We start from the raw sequence: 13,703 nt of genomic DNA on the forward strand, positions 1-13,703 counted from the left end.
CGATTAAAAAATGGGTTAATGGTATTGGTATGGTGGAAATTTTTTTGGAAGCAATGTTATCTCAAAATTTTCTAAAATAATGTGATGTTTACTATTCCCTCCGTCAAAAAATATAAGACATTTTTTGAGGAGATGGATGTTTAAAAATGTAAGGTATTTTTAATCTTTTGATGTGTAATCATTACCTTTCCTCTAAAAGTACCCATATTAATAATGATTTTATATTTATTGTAAAGTATTTGATAAGGGTGAATATGAAAAGATAAGGTTAGTTTGAAAGTAGATAACTACTTTATTAAGGGGTGAAATTCGATTAAAAATGCCTTATATTTTTAAAAAGAGAGATTATTAAAGTCAAACTTTGATCGTAGAAAGTTTCACCTGGCTTTTTTCCCCCTTAATTTTCTCTTATTGATTAGGCATTAACCATTGCTTTGCTATGTCATTAATCTCTCCTTCCTCTTCATTCTTCTTTTTCTTCATCGTCTTCTTTAGCTCACGCTTTTTCCTTGCAGATCTTGGTTAGTCTCAATCACATTGCCCTCATAAGAAGCCCTGAAGATCTCCCTTTAAATTATCAGGATCGAGAAACACAATGCTTATGAGAAAACCAGGGTTAATGATCTTCTTCGATGAATCATATGCAGTTTTTAGCACTCCTCCTTGCACAAGCCAAGGAGTGGTTTCTCATGACTATAGAACTTCAAGTTTCAAATCAAGGACAAAACCCTAGCCACCTAATTTTAAATCTTAGAGGTGTTAACTATTCCTCATAGGAGGTCATCCATACCCAAATCTGGTTCCCACTGCACCACCATTGATTTCTAGGTTATTAATTCTTCAAGCTCTTCAATGATTTTTATGGGTTATGGGATAAATTGAGGAATGAGCTTTGTCAAACATGGCGATGGTTGATTTAAGGGAAAGAATAATTTTGATTTTGGGAATCTCGGTCGAAGATGACAAACATTGAGGTTAAACTTGTAAAAGAGTACTAATCAAATAGAAAACATGGACATTTGCGATGGTTTTGGATTTGTTTCAATTCATTTTATTCGATAATCCTAACTTGCAGTGGACAATGGGAACACACACATCTGCTGCATTAGGGGGACACGTTGCTCTAACATAATGATGTTCATGGATTGCTGAGAGGCCTTTTTTTGAAATATAAGAGGCAAGCTAGGCTTGGAAGAAGTTTAGCAAAATAAAACGGAGGTTAAATAAAACATTGATCCCCTAAGTACATAGCAAGACATTCATTAGGAACACAGGGTAGTAAAGTCGTCTCAAGTGGACTTGCTTGACCTATTTTAGCCATATAGTCTGTGCATTGAATAATCTCTCTGTGGGAATGTTGCAATGTGACTCCCTCATTTAGGAAGAGGAAATTCCTGATAAACTCTATGTCATCACGCAATGGGTGATCAAAGGCTTGGTCATAATTCAAAGTATGGATGGCTTCCTTGGAGTCTGAATATATTTTAATCTTTTTGGAGTTTAGTTAGTCGCAAACCTCCAGCCCTACTTTAATGGCTAATATTTCAGCATTTGTACTCTGACAAGGGCCAAGGTTTTTGTGAAAACCTATTACCCACTCGCCTTTGTTGTTCCTGATTACTCCCCCACAGGCAACGTGATGTTGATCTTTGACAAAACTATCGACATTAAGGCGAACATGGCTATTAGTGGGTGGAGTCCAGACGTCCTCCATGGACAAAGTGCTGAGGAAAACCTTGTGAATTAGTTAGTTGTTGATCACTTGTTCTGAACAATAAATCAATGCACTTGTGTATTATCTCATTTGCTTTGGGCCTTTGACCTTCAAACACAAACTTGCAACGAAGGTCCAAAGGCCCCAACAGACCAGACTGAAGACACACGTCTAGGGCCATGATTTAAAGACACCATATCCTGGAGAGTGTGTAGAGTTCCAATTGAGCCAGACCTACAAATCACCAATAAAAAAACTAGAAGTAAAGTTAGGTGATAATATCCCTCTCTAAATTTGTTTCGCTCATTCACAATCTCTCAATAAATGGATTAAACTTTCCTCATAATGACACTCGAAAGGGCCCTCAAAGTTATTTGTGAAACCTCTCAAGGCTCTGAGTGAGTTTGTAGCAACTCTTTCATGGGACACTTGCCACATAAAAAGTTTGATTTTTTCTAAAACCTACCATCTCCATATTCTCACCCAAAAGGGTTCCTATTATTAGCAGAAGGTTAAGTGAGATAATCATAGGCGTTGTTCATTGTAAATTGGCCATCTGTAGATGGTCTCTACCAATACTCATCAGTTCTAAATCTAGTGGGTGGTTTGATAATTTAACAACATTTATGACCCAAGAAGGCAAAAAATTATACCAAGGAGATATATTCCAAAGCCCATCATAAAGAAGCTGGTCATGCACTGTGGCTGCTTGGTTGAGGAGGTTAAGATTTTGTTCAACATAGCATATGAGTAGCTTGGGGAGAGGCATTCAGAGGTCAAGCTAGAAATGAGTGTTTTTGCCACTATTAATTTTCATTCCCGAGCTTGCAAGAATATATCTCAAACCTTACAAATAGATCTCTAAGTAAGCGAAGAGTTTCTTTTTTTCTTCACAGATTCTAGGTGGTGGGGGTTACAATTATATTTAGCCTTTAAGCAGCAAACCCATAAAGTGTTAGGCTTTGTGATAAGATCCAACAAAGCTTGAGAATGAAAGCTTTGTTTTGATTACTTAGAGATCTAATACCAAGACCACCATCTTTTTTCTTATTGATCACTGTATCCCATGCTACCATATGACTACATTTAGCATCTTCATTTTGAGACCAAAGGAAGCTTCTGCTGATTTGTTCAATTCTAGCTAGTGTACCTCTAGGCAATAGAACAAATTGCATCTGGTAACTGGGCATAGCAGATAGAACTGCTTTGATGAGAATAGACAACCCTGTTATGCTTAGGTATTTGCTTTTCTAACTAGATAGGCAGTTGCTAACTTTTGATCTAAGGGGTTGAAGGTGGCTTTAGTGACTTTTTTGTGGATGATGGGGACACTAAGGTACTTTCCCAAGTTCATGCAAGTCCAATCCTTAAGGATTGACTGAGTTGTAGGGCATGATTAAAACCGACATTACGAGAAGCAAAGACTTTAGATTTATCCAGATTTACTCTATGACAAGAAGCAAGGCAAATTTGTAACAGACCTGATTTTTACCATAATTTTTTTTTACAAAAGAAAACCTCCCCCCTTTATTTTTATAAATAAATATTTTTTAAAAAATGTGCCTGTCCAAACAAAGTGATATCAAGATTAACAATTACCACTGGGTTTAGCGCAGATGAGGCCCAATAAATGATTTACAGCAAGTCCAGGGTTTGATAATAATTTATAGATATAATCAACTATGCTAAACACACATTTTTCTTATACCATTAATATGTACAATCCAAAATAAATAGGCTTGGCCTAATAGAAAACCATAGTCTAGATTGACATGTTTAAAAGTTATCCAGCTCAAACAAAAAGATTGAGTAGTTATAATCGAATAACCTATAACAATTATCTAAAATAAAATTTATAAGGGTCCTTAGGTCATGGTAACTATAATTACAAAATAAATAAAAAACTACATGCCAAGTCGAGAGAAGGGAGCCTAAGCTCACTTCTTCAGTACCTTCCCTATAACTTCACTTAACTACTCACCTAAAAATGATAACAAGTAACATGTAAGATTAAAAATCCTAATAACAGTTGGTTATTCTAATATATACCAACATATTTCTTGAAATCAGTTCACAAACATATCTATAGATATACACATGCATTTCATAATCAATACACAAAACAAGAAATGCAATATTCATAATTTTATAATAATTTCTCAATCAATGTCAAACTAAAACAATAATGGTACATTTTCCAACCTCACCCTTATGGCTCCCAACTCCCTATTACCGCTAGCTGGAGCCTAAATTGAGGTTATACCCGGTTAAAGGTACATTGCCATTAGAATAGGACTCCATTTCTTAAAAAAGGGGTGCCTATCATCTCAAAATGTCAAAGACATTGGGAACTACAAGAAAAAGCCCAACCACTATGCGCGTAGTAAAGGCAAACCACGCGATATAATATTCAATCATCAATCCCAAACAAACAATCATATTACTAGCCATCTTTATTACCTCTTTTGCATCACATAAAACAAATGTCACATTTTACAATAAAATCACACAAGTATTAATATATATGTAGACAATACTAAAAACCAGTATCTCAATATATGAAAGAATATTCCAATGTTACCTCTTCTTCAAGCTATAACTAACTCAGACTTGTAAGGAACTTCTTAACCATGATAATAATTAATCTACGACATTGAATAATATAAATACCATTAGAGATAATATATATATATTGTAATTTATCAATTAAATATAAAATTCAACTAAACTTCTCAATTTACAATCATATCCTTCCAATCTAAATCCCTCTGATAAAAACCCAAAATTAAATTAAATTAACTTATTTAAATCCTAAAAGCATAATTTAATAATATAGAGATATCTTATACATCAAAAATCACAAATTTTATAGGGAAAAACTTAATTTTAAACTCTTAAATCAGTTAATAAAACAAATCTAAACTGATAAAATTTAAGTACTAATTTATCTCTATTAATTAATAGTTTTCGTTATTAAAAGTTAATACTTATTCTAAGTTTAAACTTAAAAATTGCTTTACGAGCAAATTTTTACTATTATTCGAAAGCTTTGGATGAGGAGGAAAATATTTATAAAAGAAGTTTTTAGAATAGAAATAGGTTAAGCAGAAAATCTTATTTCAAAAGCCTTCAAGCCCTTATCCTTCTCCTGCGCTCTCGTCTCGCTCTCTCTCGCTCTCTCTCTCGCATTGGTGCGGGAAAAGAGATATGAGAGAGCAAAGCCAAGAATATAGATGTAGGGCCTTAATTTTCACCGCCTCTTCTTCTTATTCTCTCTCTTTTTTTAACTTCAATATACTTCCTTATTAAGTCTTCTCTTTATTATATATATATATATAATCACTTATCATTATATTTCCAATTTCTAAAAGTAAAACTTAACATGAAATTATATCCTAAGTTAAACAAAATCTCCTAATTAATTTATTTATCTTCAAACATTCTTTCTATTTTTATTAATTCTAATTAACTCTAAAAATTAAAGTAGAATGTTACAGAAATTGTGCACACATGTCATATTTCTTCCATTTGGTCAATTGATGATGCTTCTGTGAACAAGATAAGGTCATCAGCAAAGAAAAGATATGAGATTTCGGGGCCATTCCAAGTGAATCTAAATGGATTCTAATTTTTTGATTCACATTCAACTTTAATAGAATGTCCAAGCCTCTCCATGCATAAAACAAAGATATAGGGGCTAAGAGGGTCACCTTGTCAGGCTAAGAGAGTCACCTTGTCGAACGCCTCTTGATGGCCTAAACTCTTCACTTTATTCACCATTCCAAAGGATACAAATTATTATTGAATTGATACATGTCATAATAAGGTGGATGAGGTTCTATTCAAGGCTAATGCAATTTAGTGTATCTTCTATGAAAAGCCAGTCAAGTCTATCAAAAGCTTTTTTCATGTTCACTTTTACAGCAACAAACCTTTCCCTCTTGGTGCATCGCATGAAATGGATGACTTCTTGAGCTATTATAATGTTATCACAACTAGATCGCCCTGTGATGAGCTAGCTACATTGCTCTTGCCCAATCGATTCATCCATAGCACTCTTAAGCCTGTTTTGCCAATAGTTTTTGTGACGATTTTGAAACTCACATTACAAAGGGAGATGGGCTTGAGTCCTTAAAAGAAGAGGGGGCTTGTAACATTTAGGAACAAGACAAACAATGTTGGTCTTGTTGATACTAGGACTTGAGAAGGGTCGACAACAATACTTTGACAACTTACCAATAGAATTGTTCCGATTGTGTTCATTGAGTTGAAAAAGGGGGCTTGATTGTAACACACCAAATTTTTTTTTTTAAATAATTTAACTCAACCATAGTTGGGTTACAGCCACCCAACACATTTTTATATCAATAATTTTGATATAAAATATTTTATAATTGGCTTCAACTCACACACTATAACATTTCAGATAAATTTTTACCTCCCACATGCCATTAGGCTAAATCACATTTGTCCATCCTTATACTCCCAACAAGTAAACTAAATCACATTTGTCCATCCTTATACTCCCAACAAGTAAAATAAGCAATTTAATCAATTTTCAACACAAGCCAGTTATTTGACCTTATAATCATGCCATTTTAACCAATCCAAAGTAAACCAAATATTAAAATTACAGTCATCCAAATTGTACCAAAAATAGAAATAGTTTGAAAGGCATGATTACATTTATATATTCATATAATTGACAATAAACTAAAAAAAAGTCCTAATATTGGCAATATAACACATTATAAATCATAAATTAAATACCCAAAAGAGACAGTGGATCTATACCACTAAGCCTCTGGGACTCCTCCACGTGTCACTCGTGGCTCTTCTCCTGAAAATTGTTAACCACATAATGAGACTCAAAAGTCCCAGTAACCAAAGCCAATTTATGATAGTGTATACAAACAGTTAAGTGTGTGCTTACTAAGTGAGAATTAAAAATAATATAATTCCAACAAATATAAGAAATATTATAATAAACACAAACAACCATCCTTATATCCCTCCATTAACCTCGAGCCGTAGCCCTCACTCGGTGCTAAATTACCCGGCCAAGGTAGATTAGCCCGAGCCCTTACAAACCACCTATTGAGCTCCAATAGGGGCGTACCACGTGGCACATAAATACAACAATAATAGCAAGTCTCCCAACACCTCCCACAATAATTAAACAAATTCATAATAATATTGCACAATTATACAATATTACAAAATTCATAATTTCTCAATAATCACCCAATTAACAAGAAGTAACACTAATCATAAATTAAAAGCATGGTTACCTTGTGGCTTTTTCAATAAATTATTCCTTAAAATTTCTCTCTCACCACAATCTTCACACAGTAATACAATCTACAAATAACATATTATTTATAAATATTAGTTTCAATTTTTGAAACTAATAAAATAATTCTAATAATAGAATTAAAAATATAACATAATCCATCTCAATCTTAATACAAATCTATAGTTAATACTATTAAGTAAATTTTAAACTCCTCTTTTAATTATCAATAAACATTAATAATCTAAAAATCAAATCTAAACTAATTTCTATATCAAAATTTCTTTTTATTTTATAAATTCGTACCTAAAATACCCAAAAATTAAAAATTGAGTCTCTAGCTTAGAATCATAATCCTATAACCATAATAATTCATTTCTCATCCCAAATAATCATCTAAACCTCAATAAATCAACATATATTTTCAGATCTAGTTTAGAATTTGATCCATAAGCCACAGATTCAAAGATCATCAATAAATTTATACTCTAGAACATTTATTATACTACTGACAACCTCAAAAATCATATTTATTCAACATAAATTCATCCCTCTTCCAGATCTTAAATTTTCTACCACTACAAACTCAGAAACTAAAGAAGAAGGATGACTAAGAAAAATTTTTAGAACACTTACTTAGTCTTGAAAAGCTTAAAATCACACCCTAAATATCCTATTAAAAACTCTTACCTTAAAAATTTAGATATTTCGCACACGGCAACTCGCTTCTCTCCGCCTCAGCTCGCGCGCAGAATGAATGAGAGGAAATGAAGGAAGGTGAGTTTTTATAAAAATTCAGTGGGTCCCACATTTTTTTTTATTATTATTTCTTCTCTCTCTCTTCCCCTTTTTTTTTTTATTATTATTTTATATTACTATTCATGCGGCGCCGAAGCAAATTCGTTTCTCTTTCTTCTTTTTTTTTTTTTTGCATACCTTTTTCCTTTTTTTATTATAATAATAATTTAATAATATTTTTTAATTAATTTTTTTTTTTTAAATTATTTTTTTAAATTTTTTTTTTTTAGAATTATATCCTAAATTAGATTAATAATCATTTCTACTAATTTTCTACCTCTAATATTATTTTTTTTTTTTTAAAATTTCTATTAACCCAAATTAACTATTAAAATTTAAATTGGGATGTTACAATTCTCCCCTCCTTTTAGAAATTTTGTCCTCAAAATTTAAAATTAATAACTATTAACTACTCACTTAATCAAAAAGACGAGGATAATCACGTCGCATACTGTCCTCGGTCTCCCACGTAGCATCACCTGGAGTTGTGCTCTTCCAGATTACTTTAACCAATCTAATGGTCTTGTTTCTTAATTGCTTGTCCTTATAATCCACAATCCTTTCTGGTTCAGCTTTGAATGTTAAATTCTCCCTGAGTTCAATTTCCTCGGGTTCAATTATATGGGAAGGATCTGGTTGATACTTTTTCAGTTGTGACACATGGAATACGTTGTGTATTCCAGCAATTTGGGGTGGTAATGCTACTTGGTACGCTACTGGTCCAACTCGTTTTAAGATCTCAAAAGGCCCCATAAACCTTGGTGTCAACTTCTTAGCCTTAATAGCTCTTCCAACACCAGTTACTGGAGAGATTTTCAAAAATACATGGTCACCTACTTCAAACTCAAGCGGTCTTCTCCTCTTATCCGCATAACTCTTTTGTCTACTTTGAGCTGTGAGTAATTTTTGCTTGATTAAAGCAATCTTTTGGGTAGTCTCATCAACAATGTCTGGCCCCAAAAAGTTCTCTCACTTAATTCTGTCCAACACAGTGGCGATCTACATTTTCTTCCATACAATGCCTCATAAGGTGCCATCTGAATGCTAGAATGAAAACTATTATTGTAGGCAAATTCAGCTAATGGCAAGTGACTATCCCAATTACCTCTAAGCTCAATGGCACACGCTCTTAACATGTCTTCAAGAGTTTGTATGGTTCGTTCCGTTTGCCCATCGGTCTGGGGGTGGTAAGCGGTGCTAAAACTCAGACGAGTACCCATGGCTTCCTGTAATGACTTCCAAAAGTTTGATGTGAATCTCGGATCACGATCAGATACAATATTTGTCGGCACTCCATGCAATCTCACCACTTCTCTTATGTAGATTTCAGTTAATTTTCGAGAGAATACTTGATATTAGTAGCCAGAAAATGAGCTGATTTGGTGAGTCGATCTACGATTACCCATATAGTGTCATGACCAGAAGATGTTCTAGGCAATCCTGTAATGAAGTCCATAGAAATGCTGTCCCATTTCCACTCTGGAATATCAAGAGACTGTAGCATCCCGGCTGGTTTCTGATGCTCAATTTTGACTTTCTGACAAGTCAAACAACGAGTTACATGTTCAGTTACATCTCTCTTCATCCTTGGCCACCACCAACCACGTCTTAAGTCATGATACATCTTAGTTGCTCCTGGGTGAATGGTATATTTACTCTGATGAGCCTCCTCAAGTAGATATTTTTCAATCGAGTATCATTAGGCACACACACTCTACCTTTATATCTTACGACATCATCATCGGTCACATCAAAATGTTCAGCCTTTCCAGCCCCAATCTCTACCCTAATCTTATTCAAATAATCATCCTTCTGTTGCGCAATTCTAATTTCTTCCCAAAAATTATTCTCAAATTCAGTAATATGTAGAGCAGCCAAACGATTTTCGACTACTTCTACATTTACTGCATGAAAACTACTCCATAATTCATGTTCTCTGACCATCATGTGAGCAGTATGTACAAGCTTCCTGCTCAGAGCGTCGGCGACTACGTTAGCTTTTCCTGGATGATACTTCAACTCAAAGTCATAATCCTTCAAAAACTCAATCCATCTGCGCTGTGTCTCATGTTGAGCTCCTTTTGATCAAACAAATATTTTAAACTTTTATGATCACTGAAGACCTCAAAAGAAGAACCATAAAGATAGTGCCTCCAAATCTTCAAGGCAAATACCACAGCAGCAAGCTCCAAGTCATGAGTAGGGTAATTTTCCTCATGAGGTCTCAACTGTCGAGAGGCATAAGCCACTACTCGATCCTCCTGCATCAATACACAACCTAAACCTTTCTTAGAAGCATCAGTATATAAGGTATAAGGAGCAGTTGGAACAGGTAAGGTGAGCACCGGTGTGGTGGTCAACCTCTTTTTCAGCTCCTGGAAGGCAACTTCACACTCGTTCGTCCAAATAAATGGAGCATCTTTCCTGGTCAACTTAGTCAAGGGCATTGCAATTTGTGAAAAACCCTTAATGAAACGACGATAGTAGCCTGCAAGACCCAAGAAACTCCTAATCTCTGTCACACTTCGAGGTTGCTCCCATTTCATCACTGCATCTATCTTACTAGGGTCCACTGCTACCCCTTCTTCTGAAACAACATGGCCTAAGAATTTAACTTCTTTAAGCCAAAAATCACATTTGCTCAACTTGGCATAGAGCTTGTGCTCTCTTAATATCTCCAAAACAATTTTAAGATGTCTAGCATGGTCCACCTCATCTCGAGAATAAATAAGTATGTCATCAATAAAGACTACAACAAATTCATCGAGATAAGGCCTGAAGATTCGATTCATATAATCCATGAAGACAGCTGGGGCATTTGTTAACCCAAACGGCATCACTAGGAACTCATAGTGCCCATATCTAGTCCTAAAAGCAGTTTTAGGGATATCCTCTGCTCTAACCCTCAATTGATGATACCCTGATCTTAGATCAATCTTAGAAAACACTGCTGAATTGACTAATTGGTCTAACAAATCATCAATTCGAGGTAAGGGTACTTGTTCTTGATGGTTACCTTATTCAATTGTCTATAATCAATACACAATCTAAGGCTTCCATCTTTCTTTTTCACAAACAGTACCGGTGACCCCATGGTGATACACTCGGTCTGATAAACCCCTTCTCTAACAACTCTTCAATTTGTCTCTTCAACTCAGCTAACTCCGATGGAGACATCCTATAGGGTGCCTTAGAAATAGGCCCCGTACCAGGTACGAGTTCAATCGAGAACTCAACCTCTCGTTCTGGAGGCAAACCGATCACTTCAGTAGGAAAGACGTCAGGGAATTCTCTCACTACTGGAATCTGATCTACACCTTCTTCAATCTCTGCCTTGATTGAGAAGAAAATCATAAAAGCTTGACAGCCCTTCTTATACACTGTTCTACTTGAGCTGCAGACAACAACATAGGACTTTGGGACTCTACAGGGGTTACAGTAAGAGCTGAGAGTGACACACTCTTTTTCTGACAATCAAGTACAGCTCCATTTGCAGACAACCAATCCATCCCCACAATAACATCAATCCCAGACAAAGACAAAAATGAGGTCTATGGTGGTCTTTCGACCCTCATACTCAACCTCTACATTTAGACATGCCTTAGCAGTCCTTACAGTCAAACCAGCAGGAGTAGAAATCTTCACATCAAAAGGTAAGGTACACACAGGGCAATTTCATCTTTTCATACATTCATCAGACACAAAAGAGTGTGTAGCACCCGAATCAAACAAAGCACAAACATCATTATCAAGGATTCGGATTATACCTCGGATAGCATTAGGGTTGTTAGCAGCCTCTGGCCCAGAGAGGGCATACACTCGTGCTGGTACTGTAGGTCTCTGATCATTACCCCTATTTTGGTTTTGATAGCAGAATCTAGCAATATGACCAGGCTTCTGACAGATGTAACAAACCCAACAATCACCAGAATGAAACTTCCCACACTTACTGCATGCTTGATTACTAGCAGCACTAGGAGTAGGATTAAAGGTAGCTGGGCTCCTATAGGACCCTTGACTTCCACTCTGATTCCCTCTGTAGCTCTGGCCCTTATGATAGTAGCCCTTCTTCTTCTGATTTCTAAAACCTCCAAAGATTTGACTGCTCCTCTTCTCTACTCCACCAATGGGTCGGGTGTGGATAGGGGGCTTCCCATGAGGTTCTTTCCTCCTCTCTCTATCAGCTTCTAATCTAGCCTCTCTCTTCCTCCGAGAAACTATTCGAAGCTTATTGCACATCTCACTGAATGTCTTGATCTCAAAAGGGGCTAACTGTTCCCTTAGATCAGGCCTCGCCTTCTCTAGTAATCGTTCAGCCATCCACTCCGTGTCTTCATGTTTCTGGAGGTAAGTAGAGTATTTAGATAATTCTGAGAATTGTTCAATAAATTCATCCTCATCTAAATCACCCTGACGGAATGCATGAAACTCAGCCTCCTTTTCTGCTCTCAGTGCAGTAGGAAAATAATTCTCGAACAATATGGCTTTAAAATCTTCCCAAGTAAGAGAGGAATCATCCTTCGGTCCTGATGTTTCCCACCATTTCTTAGCACTCTTCTGTAGTAGGAATATTGCCAGCTGCACCTTTTGATTAGAAGTGCACACAACCATACGAAAAATACTCTCCAATTGATCTATCCATTCTTCAACTACCGCGGCTTAAGATTTCCATCGAAAGTAGGAGGATTAAACTTACGAAAAGTACTCCAGATCTTTGTGATCGTGGATGTCTGTTGCTCAGAGTGGAGACTCACATTCTTCGGACTAGTCTCATGGTGAGAATAGGGAGGTAAGCCTTCATCAGCAGATTGGCTCGCATTGAATACCTTGGTATGGCTTCCTTCTTGTTGGCCATTTCCCTCTCGGTTGTCATTCTCCTTATATTGTCTTAAAGCGGCCAACTCTTCTTCTTGTCTCTTCATGCGGTCACTAAGATTATATAGTAGATCCATCATTTGCCTCATAGTTGGCTCATCCTGCCTTAGTTGTGACTGTATGGCTCGCCCTGCCCAATTTGTTGCTGTGTGGGCTCCGGTTGTGGCAGTGAAGGTATGTCATTTCCTATTGGCTCTATAGAATCACCGTAATTTCGCCACCTCTCCTAGTTTTGGACACCATCTCTCCCCTCCTAAAGGATGGAAGTCACATAATTAAATTAACACTAATCTCAAGACAAGAAAAAATAATGGAGAAGTATTATGATTTACTAATGTATATTGCCAATAAACTAGGTTAATGTATAACAATTTCATAATTATAAGAATTTGAAACATGTAGCTCTGATACCAAAATTTGTAACACACCAAATTTTTTTTTTAAATAATTTAACTCAACCATAGTTGGGTTACAGCCACCCAACACATTTTTATATCAATAATTTGATATAAAATATTTTATAATTGGCTTCAACTCACACACTATAACATTCAGATAAATTTTACCTCCCACATGCCATTAGGCTAAATCACATTTGTCCATCCTTATACTCCCAACAAGTAAACTAAATCACATTTGTCCATCCTTATACTCCCAACAAGTAAAATAAGCAATTTAATCAATTTCAACACAAGCCAGTTATTTGGCCTTATAATCATGCCATTTTAACCAATCCAAAGTAAACCAAATATTAAAAATTACAGTCATCCAAATTGTACAAAAATAGAAATAGTTTGAAAGGCCTGATTACATTTATATATTCATATAATTGACAATAAACAAAAAAGCTCCTAATATTGGCCAATATAACACATTATAAATCATAAATTAAATCCAAAAGAGGACAGTGGATCTATACCACTAAGCCTCTGGGACTCCTCTACGTGTCACTCGTGGCTCTTCTCCTGAAAAAATTGTTAACCACATAATGGAGACTCAAAAGTCCCCAGTAACCAAAGCCAA

At 35.5% G+C, this 13,703-nt stretch overlaps 1 protein-coding gene across 1 annotated transcript; it reads right to left on the reverse strand.

Annotated features, from left to right (window-relative positions):
• Positions 1-1,504: 1,504 nt before the first annotated feature.
• LOC129299670 (uncharacterized) lies at positions 1,505-12,453 on the reverse strand. Its single transcript, XM_054938133.1, has 5 exons — positions 11,573-12,453; positions 6,534-6,554; positions 2,181-2,209; positions 1,837-1,914; positions 1,505-1,735 (listed from the first exon to the last, which is right to left on the reverse strand). Exons 1-5 carry the CDS (start codon positions 12,414-12,416, stop codon positions 1,505-1,507), a joined length of 1,203 nt encoding a protein of 400 aa, XP_054794108.1. The 5' UTR covers positions 12,417-12,453.
• Between the last annotated feature and the right edge of the window lie 1,250 nt (positions 12,454-13,703).

The sequence above is a fragment of the Prosopis cineraria genome, unplaced genomic scaffold (assembly GCF_029017545.1).
Source record: "Prosopis cineraria cultivar Desert tree isolate PC_DT_omini unplaced genomic scaffold, ASM2901754v1 PC1253, whole genome shotgun sequence".
NCBI lineage: Eukaryota > Viridiplantae > Streptophyta > Magnoliopsida > Fabales > Fabaceae > Prosopis > Prosopis cineraria.